The 18,113-nt window shown below is 41.3% G+C and overlaps 1 protein-coding gene across 3 annotated transcripts in view; it reads right to left on the bottom strand.

Annotated features, from left to right (window-relative positions):
• LOC311007516 (intersectin-2-like) overlaps positions 1-17,433 on the bottom strand; it is a 36,525-nt gene extending 19,092 nt beyond the window's left edge. For 2 of the 3 annotated variants that reach the window (XM_084000734.1, XM_084000736.1), the window contains exons 1-7: positions 17,338-17,433; positions 11,307-11,367; positions 4,697-4,789; positions 4,515-4,578; positions 3,975-4,150; positions 3,403-3,615; positions 1,494-1,587 (exon numbers count right to left, since the gene is read on the bottom strand). In XM_084000734.1, coding sequence (XP_083856860.1) covers positions 1,494-1,587; positions 3,403-3,615; positions 3,975-4,150; positions 4,515-4,578; positions 4,697-4,789; positions 11,307-11,313 — 647 coding nt within the window. In that variant the 5' untranslated portion in view covers positions 11,314-11,367; positions 17,338-17,433. Of the gene's footprint in view, positions 1-1,493; positions 1,588-3,402; positions 3,616-3,974; positions 4,151-4,514; positions 4,579-4,696; positions 4,790-11,306; positions 11,368-17,236; positions 17,298-17,337 lie in introns of those variants that run through there. The other variant, XM_084000735.1, reaches the window with a different exon arrangement.
• Between the last annotated feature and the right edge of the window lie 680 nt (positions 17,434-18,113).

The raw sequence follows: 18,113 nt of genomic DNA, 5'->3' as shown, positions 1-18,113 counted from the left end.
AAACTTGTTATGTGTCTGCAAACAAAAACAGGCAAGAATACTGTATCTCGCATGGTGTTAGAGGGTGATCTGGGCGGCTGCCGGATCAACCAGTATGAGGCTTTTCTTTCCACCTATACCTGAGGTCGGGATTTTTTGTATGAATCGCTGGGCCATTCAAAACAATGAAATAAGATTCTACCCCTATCCTTTTCTCAAACCACACAAAACACCATGAGGGGGATCAAGGATATTGGATACTGCTGTTGGCTGCCAGTGCACAAAATCTCTTCTTTGTTTACTCCTCATTAAGTCCCACCAGTCTAACTATTTCAGATACAGATCAAGTGATTCATCTAGAAACAGAAATGAGCTTGACCAGCACAGATGTACAATTACAACCCTTCCGGTCGCTGTATCACATTTCCACTTCCCCTTTGGGAACATGCGTTGATAACACGTGACATTATTAGCATCAAACGTGGTAAATCCCATTGGTGTCACACTATAGTTAGCAGTTAGGCCTATAGAACTCATTAAGTCCACCATGGATAACTTTTCCAAACTTCAACTAACACACAAATTCTACTTTTCTTACATTTTAAAAACACTACAAGTAGTCAGTAAAGCTAGCAGCTCTGAGAGGAAGTAGGCGTAGCATTGAGCTGTATGCTACAGCTTTAAACTAAATGCTAACAATACTGCAGTTATATCCTGTAGGTTAAATGTTTACCATCGCTATCTTAGTTTAGCTCGTTGGCATGCTAGGCTAATTTTGCAGATGTTGGCTACGTTTTAACAATATAAAAACTGTTATGGCTTTACTGATACATGATTACTATCACACAGTGAAGGAAGTGAATGTGTGCCAAATTTCATAACAAACCATCCAATCATGTCGAGACATTTCACTCAAAAACATAAAGAAAAAGTCAAAGTCATCAGGATTCATTTTCTGGGGACCCTGATTATCTGTACATTATTTCATTGTAATCAAATTGTAGTTAAAAAAAAAAAGTCTGGACCCTAAGATTAGTAGGCCTAATAAAAATAGATGGAAAATAATCATGACCTCTTCCCATAGGAATTTCATTTGATTCCTGTTCCCTTCTAATGTTTGTGACTCTAAACAAACCCACTTCCTACTGTTGGGAAACTAGAACATCAGATTTCAAAATGCCCTTCCTGTTCTCGCCGTTATCTAAGTGTTTCATCTGTCACATTCTTATCCTGAACCCTTCCCTGCAAAAAGTCTCAGAAAAAGCTTTTTTGGGAGCACTAATGGGCCGGCTTTGCTGTGTGTGACTTATGTTATTAACTGGCCTAAAAATCACTGCATAATAAATGTAATGTGTTACATGGAAAACGAGATACTTGATTCTAAATGTGTTTTTCAACCGAATTCTGATACTGACAGTGCATGTGGATTTGTAAACAGTTACTGAGTAATCCTGAATTTGTCAATAATTTAGGCCTAACAGTAGATCTATATTATAATCTGGAAGTGATCTCACCTGCTGGATCCAAGGTCCAGGAGAGAGTTAGCTTTTGACATGCCAGTGGTTGGGGAGAATGCCATAGGCGAAGAGAAGCCAGAGAGGGGGAGACCTGAAAAACAGCCGGAGGTAGTTATTTAGTCAATTTCATTCTGACAGATTGATGGTAGGCTAAGGTGAGAAAATATGTGAATGTTTTTGTGCATGCACGTAAATGCATACAATATGTTTTTCTAATGCAATCAATCTCTGACAAGCTGTGAACATGCAGAGAGCAGCTGCCCTTGAATGTGTTTATATCTAATCTTATCTCCTAATACTTTACAGTCACAGCACACAGAGCTCCAGCAGCAAGGTTATTGACATCTGGCTAAAAACAAAGCAATCGCAGTTGCCTGCAACCTTGCGCCAAAGAGGATTAGTCTCGAGAGCTGTAGCACTGATAGGCCTATATTTTCATAAGCAAAGCTGCGGTAGATATCAGCAGAGGGAACAGAAAACAATGGCAACAAAAAATTAGACTCATTCTCATTAGATCATGCTCATTTCACAGCCAAAAATTGCATTTCAACAGAGAGAGATTAATAACAGAGCAGCAAAGGGAGAAATGGAGGTTAGAAATGAAGATAACAGAGTGAGATAAAATAAGGAACCCAAAAGAAAAAAACTAAATGAGTTTGTACATATTACTTTATGCGCACCCACACCTGGTATCGTTTTATGTATCAGGTACAGTAACTGCAGTAAAAATTAAAAAAAAAAAAAGAAAAAAACTATGGTAGCTCATCTTCTTGGTGATGAAAAGCAGCTCTTTACTGCATACAGCAACATGCACACATATACAGCTCTGTCCTCAGTGCAGTGCATAAGACCTCAGGGAGCAGATGTATAAGGTGCAGCCCTTTGATGCTGAGTATGTAATCTACACCACATTACTGCACCACTGAAGCTCAGGCCCTGAATCACTGACCCTGATACGCTAAATATTACACTGGATTGCCCTAGCTACACGAAAATCCATTACTGAGAAGTCATTATCTACCAGGCAGTTTTAAATTAGTAATTTGTTAAGTAGAGTTGTTCCAATAAAACCTAATGCCTTAGCTTGCAGAAGCTAATGTTGTATGTTATGGCGAGGAAAACAAACTGTCAAACAGCCAAAAATAACAGTTTTAACTGAATATAGTTATTATTTGTTTTGTTTACACGTGTATACATGGAGAAATGTTTCTATTTCAGAGTTAGCTTGGAATTTGTGAAAAATATACAGATCATCCACTGTTTATTCATTTACCTTCAGGTGTAATGCTTTGTAATTTAAGGTAGGCTACTGTGTTATTTATTTTTGTGACATGCAAATTGAAATATCTCCAATTTACATTTTTTTTAAAAAGTCAACTCAAAAACCTATATTTGATATATCTTTCCTCTTGGGTCAGATATCACCGAGCTAAAACTAGTTTTGTTAACCGGTGCAGTTAGCTGTACTTTAACTTCATGCATATAACAATTGCAACTGGCAGTTACTGGGAGTAAATAAACTAATTTCTATACAACAACAAGTTTGTGTGTCCTACGCCTTTCAAAGTTTCATTGAAATTCACATGACCTGTACATGTTCCAAAGTCATTGATATTGTGTTATTTGCAGGTGTACAAATTAATATCCAGTACAAGGTTTTCTATGCAGCGAGGATTGTTCCCACACTAATGATTTCATGTTACACGAAATCCAATTTTAATTATTAATTATAATTTAATTTAATTATTATTAATTTTAATAATTGGAACGTGACCCAACATCTTCAGTGTATGTTCACCTTCTTGACCAGGGTCAATTTTGAATGAACTGGTGCTAATCCCCTAGTTAACATCTGGCTTTATTTGTCCAGGGAGCAAATTAGAAGTGGTTCTACTGCAGAACCAACCTGCATTGTTGGGAACAAGTGGTGGGGTGAGGAGGTTCATATTGCCGTTGGGGAGTCCAGAGCTTCCCAGTGAGGTGATGAGGGGTAGAGTCATTGGCGTTGGCACCAGGGGTTGCACAGAGTGCATGATGGGGATGGGTGTTAGGATGGGCATGGCTGACATAGTTGACATGGATGACAGACCAATTGACAGATTTGGCATTGAACCCATTCCTGTAAGAAGGAAATACACAGGTGAACACGATGAGGAGACTGATGTGAAAGTTAAATATAATTTGTTTTAATTATTTTTTGTTGAATGGAAATTCTGAAATTACTGCATATGAACTTTGTTAAATCAAGGACTTTTGTACATTATTTGAAATCTAGCATCATTTTGTAGACTCAATCATTTTGTCAGAGCAGCTATTTCATTTTTCTAACCCATTTTCAAATCAAACACTTGCATCTCGGCTTTTTATTTCGCTACTGACAAAATACTATTTGACAGAGGTTATGTTCTAGGGGAGCGAGTGAAAAGACATTTGAAGCTGTAATGAGGGTGTTATGTTTTCAGAAAGGATTTTTTTTACCAAAACGTGCTGATGAAGGGATGGTTGGAGCCAGATTGGAGACAGGAGGCTGCTTCATTATTATTGGCAAGGAGGAGGGCAAATTTTGCCCCTGAAGCTTGAGTTTAATGAGCTTCATAGCGATGGAGAACTCCAGTCTGTCCATCTTCCCATCGCTGTCCAGGTCAGCGAGGTTCCTACAGAGGAGACAGAGAGAGTCACACAACATCTGCAAACTCCCTATTTTGGGGCTAATAGAAACACAAAGTCACACAGGGGACAAAGTTGTGGTGGGACTGAATTCCAGTGGCGTTGTTCCTACAAACACCACAACATACATGCTGTCCGTTCTAATTACAGTACACACACACACACACAAACACACACACACACACAGAGTTTACTGGGTGGGGCAGGTTGTGAAGGAAGCAGAAACTAAAGAGGAAGTTCAAACAAACCTTGGACCAAAAACAAAGATTGGACTCACTGACCCATTTGCTCTGGATCAACAATTACATTTGCATAACTTGGGATGAAGTTTCACTGAGCTGTTAAACTTACCAGATCTCAGCCAGGACCGAGGCGGGCAGGCCAGACTGGAGGAAGAATTTTCTTGCCTGCTCTCCTGAAGATAGACAAAAGTCAAGAGGGTTCAAGACAGAGACAGGTGGCACCAACCAGGTGACACTACAAGATGTTATTCATAAACAAGACTCAGTCTGTTTGTTGTGACAACAGCCTACCTGAGACATAGCCGAGGATGGGGGCGAGGGTGTCGAACTGTTTGTCGTGTTTCCCCCTCTCCTCTGGAGTGATGGCCCAAACACTGGCTCCACCTGGACAGAACCAAAGAGAAAGGCCAGACTGGTTACAAACAGGACTATGAGAGCACGCTGCTCCCTTTAGTTGGTGTAAATCCCATAATGATTAAGGGTCACTTAGGAGCAACAGAGTTCCCCATATTTCACGTCCCTCCCTGTGCTTCCTGTCTGTCTGCACATTCAACTATTAGAAGCCATAAAACACCCCAGAAAATGAAAAAATAAATCTTTAAAAAAAAGGAGGAAGGGAGGGAAGGAACAGGAGGTTGTATGAGCATGAAGCCCTGGGCTACGCTGAGTTTAGTAATAGGTAAGGGCAGTTAATTGATATTTGCATGAAAAAAAGAAAATATTAATCTTCTAGTACATTCTCTTGTCTCTGAAGTCAATATAGACCATAACAACCTTCAGAAAACTTGATGTTGCACTGAGCAACTAACAGATGAAAAAGCTGAAATGCTTATGTGACTAAAAAGTAATCTGAATCACCACAACAGCATCAACCCAGATGCTAATTCCCAAATGCACACGAACCACACACGTACTGCAATATACTCGAATCATGCACAATATCAACAAATGCTACTGGTGCAACAAGAGAGGAACCACATTACATGAAGATCAAGCTTCATCACTTAAACAATTCTAACAACATAATTTGCTGGGAAAGAAAAAATATTCAATTTAAAAAGAGGAAAGCTCAACAATTTTTTTAGCATAACATTTTGGCTGTGCTTCATCCGTAAACACTCACAAAAAGCAGCAACACATTTAGAGTCCCCAGAGCGGAATAGCAAACACTGTGTCTTTTTTTACCTCACCATCCAAAAAGTCTGCATAATTTCCATGCCAAATGAGATCTCCCTCAGATGAAACCACTCTCGACCAACTCCCGACAATGATTAATGTATAAAAATGCCCCGTCAGCTTTTCTTCCACTCTGCTCTAGTCTTTCATATCTCAAGGTAAGTTCAGGGTTGGCCATGAATTAAATATAAAGTCAAATGTGCTGCGTGAGGGGGGATGAGACTCAATTCACACTCAGTTTCATAGGATGTCTTTAATAAAGGGGGATGAAAGATTATCATCTGAGCTGATAGCCAATTAATCATAAGGGAATCCATGAAATTAAACAAATCATAACACGATCAGGGCATACTGAAACCTTTTCCTTCACTTCTTGTCCGTAACTTCAAAGCTGTGAAGCCATCATTCAAAAAAAAAAAAAAAATTGACTATGTGGACAATGAGCACAGACACATTTTGTCCATAAGACAGTAACTACATGACAGAGACGTAGATAAGGAGGCAAAGACACATAATACGACCAGACAGAAGAGTGATGCACAAAAGATGGACTCAGACAGAGAAGAGGAACCTTGAACCTCCCTCGGTGAGTGGAAACACAGTGGTTGATAAAAGAAACAGCGAGAACACAGCTTCAAAGTCAACACTTGTAAACTCAACTAAGAGAAAGAGGACCAAAAAAAAAAAAAAAACTTTGTCCATTAGCTCTTATCTAGTTTACTTCCTAAGTAGCCACCTCATCTTCCTCTGCTCCACGGCGACGGACGACCTCCCTGATGCCAGCGGTTGTTACCATAGGAACCACACCAGAACACCCCACAAATAAAATGTTTGTAGCAGTGAGTTTGAGCGGCTGGGTCTTGTGGAGAATTCGTCCTTCAAAGTTTTCAGCTAACATCATCGTCACCCATCAGTAGTTTAAAGCATCGTTACACGTCTCATTAAAATGTTATGATATATGATTTACCAGACACTCCCCTGAAAAGTTACAACCATCCATCCATTGTTACTTTTTACTGCTTATGTGTGCAGGGTCGCAGAGAGATGGACAACACACACACACATACAGGCAATTTTAGACACGCTAATCAACCTAGTATGCATGTCTTTGGACTGTGGGAGTAAGCTGGAGAACCTGGAGCGAGCCCACAGAGACTTAGGGAGAACATTTAAACTCCACCCAGAGAGGGAATCAAACACACAACCTTCTTGCTGAGAGGAGACAGTGTTATCCCTTGCATCACCCGTGCCACCCAGTTGCAAACATATTTTAGAAAACTAAAATACTCGACTTAAAGAAACTGAATGAATCCCCAAAATAATAACTTCAGTGAAGGATTTCACATAAAATACCTTCAGTTCACCACAGTTTAGAGACTTTGGAGGGATGTTATAAAAAAAAATTACTGTCAAGAGAAAACCATATAAAAATGTTGTTTTGTGTGTGTCAGTGCACATAATGATGAAATCAACAAAGAGCTGCAAGTAATTCATTCTTCAACAGTCTCTGTCTATCTAATCAAAGCGAAGGCACTGAAGTTCAGAACATAAGATTATAACAGCGGAGCATGAAAGCAACACAATCCTCCTCACAGTGGAAAAATCACAAAAACTGGGTCAAGATTACCATCACAGCTCTTTAAATGGACCGACTTTACAGATGTCTTTTGGCCTTGTGCTTTGTTTTTTAATAGAATAGCACTCAGTAGACCAAAACCCTGCCAGGGCCAAACAATCCTACTGTACGTATTTAATTTTATCCATTGATTGATTTTATCATAACAGCAGTATAATTTTACTACCTGTTACTACTACCTGTGTGAAATGCTGACGTCAGCGTTATAGAATTCACACAGCTCTGATGGATGAATTTTCTCACTGCAGCCACTGTTGTTATTGTATGGTTTTATTGGTTCCACGTTGAATGAAATACGGATGTAAGTATATGCCTAAATGCTGCTGGTGCCATATGCTCTGTTGCTATTAATAAGAAGCACAGGTCTGTGTGTAATGCAGATTCAGCACTTCCCTCCCTCCAGATCCAGTGGGATATTTGCAGTTACACTTCATAGATGTCATCACTATAAATGTGTCACATCCGTATATCAGTCCCAGAGAAACTGGAGACAAGGTAGAAAAATGCTCTGCCTCACACAGGAAGAAAAGTCATTTTTAGAAAAAAAAAAAAGCACCACAGTTTTTCTCTGGCCCGTGCCCGTGCACAATCCTGCTGACAAATGAACAAACGCAAACCAACAAACAATCAGGCACAGGTGAAAACATATGCCGCCTTGATGGAGGTAATTACACAGTATGATTGCTTTTTATTATGATGACTTCAGATTTTCTGTAACTGTTACAGTATGACTTTGATTCTTATCCTAAGATGTCTATAAATGATCCTCTGTTACTTCTTCCTCGTCTTACAGAGAAAATGATTATCTCTCAACTTTTCATCTCGACATGAACAACAATTCAATTATCAGGGGAGAGCGCGATTCCTCTACTTTCATCTCTCTGGTGGATGCAAAATATTCAGATAGGATGAAAACTCTACTTGTTGTATGATAATGTGTGAAGTATTATTACTGGAACAATAAAATTCTTTGGGATGCTATGGATGTGTGTGCCTTCACAGACCTGGCTGGTATCCATGCTGTAAGCCATTCACCAGCTTCAGGAAATACCATCCATGCCCACGGTGGAACTTCCTCCCAGACACTAACCCAAACAACACACACTGCTTTTTGTTGACCACATACTGGCACATTACACATTAAGTACATCCCTGAGGAATGACACACACAATGGACTGCCGAGCTTCACTCACAGTACAGTTGTGTAGCCTGGAGCCGCTGCAGAGTTAAAGAGATGAATATTCAAATTTCCCTACCATGTGTGTGAGCAGATACAATCAGAAAAACTGCCAGCTGTTCGCTTCACAGAGAAATGTCAGTCTGTTTGTTAACACCGTGGCTGATCGGCTTCGCCTGGATTCACTATCTAACTCAAACTCACTCTACCATAACCCCACCCCCCCCCCACCCCCACAGTCAGCCACACCTGTTCAGGTACGTGTCTTTTCCCCCTGACAAAGCCGACGTTAGCAGCTCACAGCGCCCCGACCTACTTCTGGCATTGTCAGCCAAACGCTGCCGTTAAGAAGGAGAAAGTAATTAATCTCACGCCGAGATGTGAGTATTCTTCACATTGTCTCGTTGGCTACGACGGACCTCATTTAGAAGCTATTGTAAGTGAGAAAGGGAGGCAATATTTAGCACAGTGCCACTGGGACATGTGGCTAGCATGGCCACATCCACGGGCCTGTCAGTTGATTCAGCAAGAGCTGAATGCTCTGTGAGTAAGTGGGACACTGCAAAGCTTCTTACAACAGCAACAGCAGAATCCACCGGGGTCTTCTGTGGCTTCACGCTTGTGTCGGACACATACGGCCGCTCAAAGTCAGACCAGATAAAAAGCAAAGCAGAGGCTCAACTTGTAATAAATTAAAGCTATGATGAGTAGATGAGCTTGTAGGATTTTAATCTGGTTCAGTAACTCATTGTTACTGAATCTGGTTTTCAGTTTCAGTAATCGGTCTTTTTGTTTGACATCCGTTCCTTACATGATTTAATTTTTTGAGCAGCAACCTTGTTGACATCTTGGCAAACATGAGAAAAGAGAGTTGCATGAGGATGTTGGGGGTTTCTCATGTATGTACAGTGAATATGAAGCTGAACCCAGGAGACAGTTAGCTAGGGGAAACAGCCAGCCTAGTTCTGTCAAAAGGTAAAATATCTGCCTGGAACACCCTACCTAAAAAAACCTTATATCTGTTTTGTTTAATCTGCACAAAAACCCAGTGTAAAACTGGCTTTTACAAATGATATGTGCTGAGCCACTGCTGAGCCAGATGCAGCGACTTCCCGAGGTCATGTTACACGACCACGGTGCCTGACAACCAACAGGGAGGACTCAGAGGTAGATGGGGACAAACATTCAGCTCACTCCCCTTCTGCAGCTTGTGGCATCCTTTGCAAAATGCCACGATTCTCGTTCGACATCAGACTTTCAATTAAAATCTTCACTCTCGCAGGCCTCTGCTGCAAATTAGACTTTGTTTGTGTGGTTAAATACAAATATTGCAGTCAAGGGGTGTCATTTAGCTCAGTGAGTAGAGCAGGTGCCTCATTTGCAAAGGCTGCAGCGGCCCTGGTTCAATTCCACTGGTGGCCCCATTGCTCTATGTCGTTCCCTCTCTCTCTGTCTCCCCATAAAAAATTACAGTCAAAAAGGTTTCCCTGTATCCACATGTGTCCATCTGGATTCTGGACACATGCTGCCTTGGCCTGCACCTGGACTTCAATACAAAGATGCACACATTAAAACAGCTTCCCCGCACAGAAACGGAGAACGCGGACCCTCAGCAAATACACAAGAGCCCTTCAGCCAATATTGAGGCAATATAACATATCCATCCACAGACAGTCTGAGTCGCCTGTGCAGAATTTAAACGAACTGTACCACACACCCCCTCCTCAGCAGCTGTGTGACTTGAGTTTCCTTTTGTCAAGGCTGTGTGCTGTTGTCTAGGTGCTACACAGTCCTCAGGAGATGCCTGAGTCAAACCTCCAGACACCTAATGCAAGTCTGCTGGGGGGAAACCACATCACTGCTTTCATAACTATTTACATATGAAACTTCACCTGGGAGAACAACTTGATGTTTCAGATAGCTACAGTGGATCAACAGTCTCTCTCTCTCTCTCCCTCACGCTGCAGCAAAACACACACTTCTCTCCTTCTCTGGAAGTGTTACACTGTCCACCTGTTTAGGAAGTTCACACACCAATGACTTTACAAGTGCCTCATCAGAGATTCACTGTTAATGAGAGTGCAATAACACAAAGAGCCCGTGCTCCCATTCTGTGCTTTTCTGTGGAGAAACTCATCCCATAGTGATGCTTGTGGCTCTGGCTCACTCTCTCCAGTGTCTCTCCACTGGATGGGATTTAAGCAGAGTGTATTTGTGGGGTTTGGCAGTTTGTTAAAGTGCAGAGTTAGTCATGTGGACAAGATGCATCTGACACACACACACACACACTCTCTCGGGCATTTCTCACAGAGGCCCTTATGGAGCTGCAACTGCAGCTGTATGATCAAAGACTGGAGACCAGAGGATTAACACATTCACACACACACACTTGTGACCAATTCTGTCCATACCAAGGACAACACAGATGTCTTACCTTCGAGACTGAGAACCAGAGGCAGACCTCTACACAAACACACACATCAAAACATCTCAGGTTTTGCAGATAACTAATTAAAATGATAACAGTTTCATGATCTCTTTGCTCTGGAGGTTTAAACAACATGGCAGCAACAATGTCGTGAGATCAGAGATGGGTTCAGTTCAAGTCTGATCTTTCACTTCAGCACCAGATCAATATCCTATTAACACGATCTCAGCGTTCTCAGATCTTCTCTCTGCAACTAAACACTGTACAGCCAAGACAAGCAACCAGACAGCACACAAAGAGTTCAAATATCAAAACATCAAACTGAAACAAACGTACTCACTTGCTGCTTATTGCTCAGCTCTGTCTCTACATTTAAGTCTTTTTTTCCTTTTTTTTCATCCCCTCAAGTTCATTTTCAGCCTGACCACCCATCCCGAAGTGCATATTTCCCTCCCACAGAGAAACACAACAAAGTGTTCTTACCATTCATGGCTGCAGGTGGAGAGAGGGAAGTCCTCTACTCAGCTGGCTAGCTCTCAGACATCTGCAGAGAAAGAGAGAGAGAGAGAGACAGAAGGATGTGAGTGTAATTGTCTGTGTGTGTGTGTGGCTGTGTGTGTGTCACGCAGCAGTGGGCATAAGTGAAGAACGCAAGCATGCATGTGTGAGTGGAAAAAGGGAAGAGAAAAGAGAGAAATAAATAGAAATAAATAGGAGGGAAAAAATCATCCCCATGTTAACAATGCAAGGGAGGAGGCACGGGGAACGGCTAACACGGGGAGGGATGACAGAGCGAGGGAGGGACGGCGAAGGGGAAATAAAGAGAGAGGAGGGAGACGAAATGACAGAGAGAGGGGAGGATGAGGAGAGGAAGGAGGGAAGAGCAAGAGATGGAGACAATGCCGACAGGGAGAAGTGGGCAAGAGGAGGACGAGGCAGCTGAAGGATACGGAGGAGGGAGGAATGACGGTGGTCCGGGGAGGAAAGCAGCATTTATCATTGTCTGCTCTCAGATCACAGATGGCGGCTCAAGCCGGCAGTCTTCTGCAAATCTTGGTCTATCTTCACTTCTCCACTGCTCATTCCTTCAAATTCAGGATTTATATGCAAATCCATCTCTGTCTTTTATTAGAAACACAAATATTTGGAATAAAATCATTTGATTTAATTAGATTTTTTAAAATCTGAATAGGAACATGACTATTTGTCTTGCTCTAAAATAAATATTGGCTGTATTACGAATACTAATATTTCTTCTGCTTTAGGACTTAATATTTGTCCTATTAGGGATATAAGTATTGATCTCATTAGGAATATGATTGCCTTGTTTCACTTGCAATATAAACAATTGTCATATTAAGTATTTGTCTTATCAGGAATATAAATATGCACCGTATTAGGAGAATAGTAGTTTTCTTTTTCGCAAACTCTTGTCTTGTTAAGAATAAAAATATTTGTATCTGCATCGCACACACATAACACACAAAATAAAGATTTATGGATGTAGTAAGTGCAGTCTGCGTTCAGTGTGGGCAGGGGGCCGGGCCCACCTGATGAGATTCCTCTACGGTCTCTGGCAAACTCCCAGAGAGGACAAATGAGCTCATGCAGGTGTTGAATTGGAAAATGGAATCACTACAGTGTTAAAGTCCTCAGCAGGCAGGGCTCCATATCTAGTCCATCATTTCATGTCCTCTCGATTTTTCTTTCTTTTAATCCTCTTCTTTTGCTTTGCTGTTGTCGCTGAATCACTTTTACAACCCAATTGCTCAGGTAATCCACTTGTCATATCCTCGATCATTCATGCTTGCCACATCTACAAATTGAAACTTTACACCTCTTTATGGAGGCATTTTCCTTCTCTTTCACACCAAAGCACGGGTCCCTGTTCCTGCACCTTCTCATTTCATTATTCTAGCAACTCTGTCCGTCCTGTTCTTCTATCTATCTATCTATCTATCTATCTATCTATCTATCTATCTATCTATCTATCTATCTATCTATCTATCTATCTATCTATCTATCTATCTATCTATCTATCGCCTGGCCTAGCTAACACGCAGCTGTGATTCCTGTCAGGTCTAAGCAGCCTCCGCTCTGCTTTCACCAAGTCATTCCTTCACTTTTCCCCCCTCACTCTCACTCTGCACCATTTCTTATTCATCCCTCATATGAACATGCGTCCCCTGTTATATGATTAACACCCAATTTCTTTCATCTCCTGCTCTCCTTCTGCTCTTGTTACACTAATGCTCCATCACCGGCGTCCCTCTTTTCCTGTGAGTTCCTGGAGTGGGGACTGTGGTTGTTGTAGTATAAATCATTCCCCTGCACATGCCGACACTGCCAATTACTTAAGAGCAATGAAGCGCCCACTGTGGCATGTGCATCTACATGTTCTTGAATACATGTGCTAGTGTGCAAACTCACGCACACATGACGCCCACAAGCATAAATTCATCTTGGAAAATACAAAGGGTAAGTTTACCGGATACATCAGCTAAAACTCAGGCAGTAGTATAATACAGTAGTCCTACATTAAAGCCTACCACTGCCTAAAGGTTAGAATGATTCTTTTGTTTTAGATTGATGTTAATTCAATTTAAAGGACAATTCTGGGCAAATTCAACCTGGGGCTATAGTTTCCTAATATTTTAGGTCTAAAAGAAGGATTCTGAAGATTTTTGTTTTAATTACTCCTGTTATGCAGTAGTTCTGTCAGTCCCTGGAACGCCACGGCAGAGTATAATGGGAGCCAACCGATCTTCCCTGTTTAGGCTGTTTACATCCCTCAAAGCCGCACATTTTTTCCACAGACAACGTCAGATGGCTATTCAAACATATACCGAGGGGTTTGTTTACTTCAAGCAAGTGTAAAAAGTCTCGCGAGAGAGTCAAGTTGATGCACTCAGTATATTTACAGGCAGAACAAACAATACTTGATTACTCTTACTGCTACAAAGACGTTGTGGCATGAGTGGCCATTAATGTTCTCATCAAACATCAGAATGAGGGAAAAATGTGATTTCAGTCCCTGTCCCAAGATTACTGCTGCTATACTGGTTTGAGTATTTCTTAAACTGGTCATCTGCTGGGTGTTTCTCACTCTCTCACACACACACGCACTGTTGTGAGCAGAACAGCATATCAGGATGCGCTGCATGATCAGTCTTTGGGGTAGATGGACTATAACAGCAGAATACCTGTCACATTGATCAAGGGCAGATATCTGAGGGTGCAGTAGACACTGGTCTACCAAAACTGAACAGCTGAAAACTGGAAAAAACTGGAAAAACCTAGCCTGGTCTGGTGGATCAAAATTTCTGCAGGGAATGTATGGTAAAAATCAGGAGTCAGTCTATATCTGTCTTTTATAAAGCTGGTGGGGGCTCCAAAGTGGGGAAACTTGAAGACACTTAATTCTAACCAATCATGGTTTCAATGTCACAACATATCCGAGTATTGTTGCGGACCATCTCTACCCCGTCCTCGTCACAATTTACCATCTTCTAATGGCTGCCTCCAGCATCATTATGCTCCACGTCACAAAGTAGAAGTCGTCTAAAACTGGTTTCATGACCATTAACAGTGAGTTCAGTGTATTTCAGTGATCCCCTCGACCGCCAGATCTGAATCCAACAGAGCACCTTTGAGATGTGGGAACAGGAGATTGATTGACAGCTGACTAGTCTTCATAGAAAACAGGTTGCAATGTTTTGAGAGCAATGGGAGACTCTGCCTAATACTAACATGGTGTTCCTAATCAAAAGCTCAATGGGAGTGCGATAAAGCTTCACTAGTGTTTCACCTGACATGAAGCCAAGACGCTAGTGAGAGAATATTCATCATTACTGGGTGAATTATTCCCATATGTCTATGTCTATTGTCTTAATAGACAATACTGGTTTTGTACTGCTTACCCTTCTATATACAAACACTTTTGTATGAGGGTATCTGGTGGTGTTATCCACCCTCATATGCAAACACTTCTGTACCCTGAGGGGTGTGTGGTTTCAAACACAAGCCAGTATCTCCTATTGGCTACCTAAGAGAGCCTTCCTTGTTCAAACACGACACATCCTGGATGGAAAAAAAAAACACAACAGAATCAACAGAAGGCTCGGAGGACAACCCTTTACATCATCACTGACTGCACCCTCAGAGAGTCACAACAAAAATGCTTCATTCAATTTGCCCCGAACGGCCCAAGCGAGCTTGAAAGTACTCGAGCACGTCTGAAATGACATTAAACATGAGATTTCTCCCTCATAGCTCTCCCCCTGGTGATATAACAGATGTTACGCTGCAGAGGAATACTGGAGTTTAAGTGCCACTTCAAGTTAAGCTTCGTCGAACTTCTGAAGATCATTTGGAACAGACACAAAATCACTATTATTCATTATTATCAGAAAAAATGAAATAATTCCTGTATCAACATAGCATACCTTTGCTTTTCCACTGACATGTAAACATACGAAGTCAGCGAACAGAGAGCGTGACTGAACTTTCAAACTACTAGATTAATTTGTTTAAGGCATCACAATGAGACTGAATATGCGGTACCATCCATCAAGCTCTATTGTGGGTCTCTGTTGCAGTGGCAGCAACCAAAGCAAAAGATCCCCGACAGGCTTGATGGTGCATTGATGTTTTAGAAATGCAACGTGTAGCTCTTTCAAAGTTTTTGACTTTAGGCTGAACAGCGCGAGTCCCTTTAAGGGCGCACAGCACCGAGGGAGAAAATGAATCAAAGAACCTTTGACTCTCTGCCCTGCATGCTGATTGACACCTGTGTGCGCTGCACTGGACCGGTCGGATGTCCGTATCAATGCGGCGGCCTGTGTGCGCGAGTGTGTCTGACACACACTTCTCACACAGAGGGGGACCCTGTTCTAGCAAGACACAACCCAGGAAGCTTTGCCGAGCCTGTGGAAGAAAGAAGCCTGTGTGTGTGTGCATGTAATGTGTGTATTTTCTGCCTATTCACGAGAGCACAGAAACACACAAAAATACGAACACATCCACACACCTTCCTCTGTTGTGCTGCAGGTGAAAACAGGGAGTCACTCTTTCACCAGAAAGGGTAAAACTTCATATCCTTTTGAATACATATGTGGGTCAGCCCAAGCAATGACACACCACCACAGCCTCAACTTCCTCTGTAATCCCCTCCCCCAACTCTCAAAAAGCATATACTCAGCAGCATACCCTACCTCACATTCTCACCTGTGTCCTTTTAGAACAAAATGTGTGCTCCAGATTCCCAGAATAATGTCAAATTATCCACAAAAAAAACCTGTCACATGAAAACACACCTTGAATGCCCTTTAAGTGCATGTGTGCGTTATATAACACTTTTGTCTCTTGGCAGGTGGATGTGCAACAGTCCCTGGGACGGGGCCAGATGCCATCGGAACTACAGTTTAGATGGACTTTGCTACTTCAGCAAAGAAAGCCTCCTCTTTCGGTTTTCACTGAGAGCAGCAGAACAACACACACACACACACACACACAGCAAGCAATCTCTATAATTGGTCTATACTGCAGTGAATGAAAACAAGCATGCGTTAACTGCTAAACTTGCACCAGTCATCTCATACAAGAATGGAAAACTGCACTGCCCTAAAACAATGTGAAGGTGTGATAAAACCTCTTCACATCAAACTGTTTACAGCTGTTGACAGTGAGATAACAATCACAGCTGACGGGCTTCAAACAACAGGTCAGGCTTCTATTATATCTATATGTTATAAAAGATAGGGGTTTATTTTAAAAATGTCCCCTAAAGTAGTCATTTGTAGATCGGCCATATGAGTAGGCTATATTGACTATAAGTGGCAATCTGTTGGCTCCCTGTGAACACACCTTGTCTTTAAGTAGTGAATGTATTTCAAGGAAATAGAGGTGATTAACCTTTGGAATTATATTTAACGATTTAAAAAGAATCCCTTATAAACCGCCTATAATGACAGAGTAGAAACTGCTATTAAATCCAGCATTACAGTGGCTAAAACCATATTTCCAGTTCTCACCACACCATACATTCAAGGCACTTGATACTGTCAGTGGCAGTGTATTGTTTTGTCAACATGAAAGGCAATGTGTTGTCACTGGCTAAATTGATTTCCATTTAAATCAGAGTTAGAAAATAAATCAATATGGATTTAGCCATGTTTAGAAATAAATGTAAAACGAAAAAAAAGCTATTTTCTCAACCATATGGGTGTTAACCATCTAAAACGGAGACAATAGCCTACCACATTCAGGGTTTCATAGAAGGTTTGATTTTTTTTTTTAAGGGTGGTCAAATAATGACTACCTCCACTGCAGCTAATGGAAATCACTGGGTTGATAAGCTACCCTGCCTCGCCTTTTTAATTGTAGGGTTTAAAAAAGCAGGACATCCCACTTACCTTCCAAGAACAGGTTAAAAAACAAGGTCAGCAGCGCCACTGCACAACATGTGTCCCGGTTTAATCCTGCCCCGTTCATTGTTAATGATTTGGTCATTTACCTGTTGCAGTAGTGAAGCGGCGGTAATCCGACATCCAGCCCGGCAATCTCGCTGCTGAGGAGGGAGGTACTGATCCAGCAGCCTGGGCGCCGGGGCGGGCGTGGACTGGAAATGGGCGTCTCCAGAGAGTCAAGTCCGGCAGAGTTACACACATAACTTCCGGTTACGAACTTTCAAAATAAGACCAATTCAGGCCTGTATCTGAGGCAGACAGGCAGTAGTTATCTTTTATCTATTAGTTGAAGTCTACCCTCAGCTGAATCTAGAAGAGGGAGGAAACACGATGAAACTGAAATAAGATTCTCCTTTGAATATCCTCTATAAATTTGAGATAAACATCAACTCAGTGACCTATACTGTGGTGTCTATCAAAACTAAAACAGACTACAGGTCCATAAAGTAGGCTACAAAATTAAATGATTATTGTTCCAGTAAAGGAGTAATTTTGAATAACATTTCACACAAACATTGTTTTTTTCCTTCTTGCAGAATTTATCCAACTATAAAATTGGAATTCGAATTACTTACAATGCAGTGAAAGTGTAAGATTAAAGTAACTATTTTACTCACTGAAAAGCTCACAATATTATTTACATAACTGTATTTCAACATGAGAGCAAATGTTAATTATCTAATTTAGCAATTTTTATCGATATATAGATCCTTATGAATTTATGTATTGTTCGAACACTTACTTAGTTAAAAGTGATGTACTGTCTGAATGACTACGCTGTCCTATTAGAAAAGAGAAGAGTTGTGTATGGCCACATTTAATT

The sequence above is a fragment of the Trachurus trachurus genome (assembly GCF_905171665.1).
Source record: "Trachurus trachurus genome assembly, chromosome: 24".
NCBI lineage: Eukaryota > Metazoa > Chordata > Actinopteri > Carangiformes > Carangidae > Trachurus > Trachurus trachurus.
This window is presented reverse-complemented; position numbering and strand designations above follow the sequence as displayed.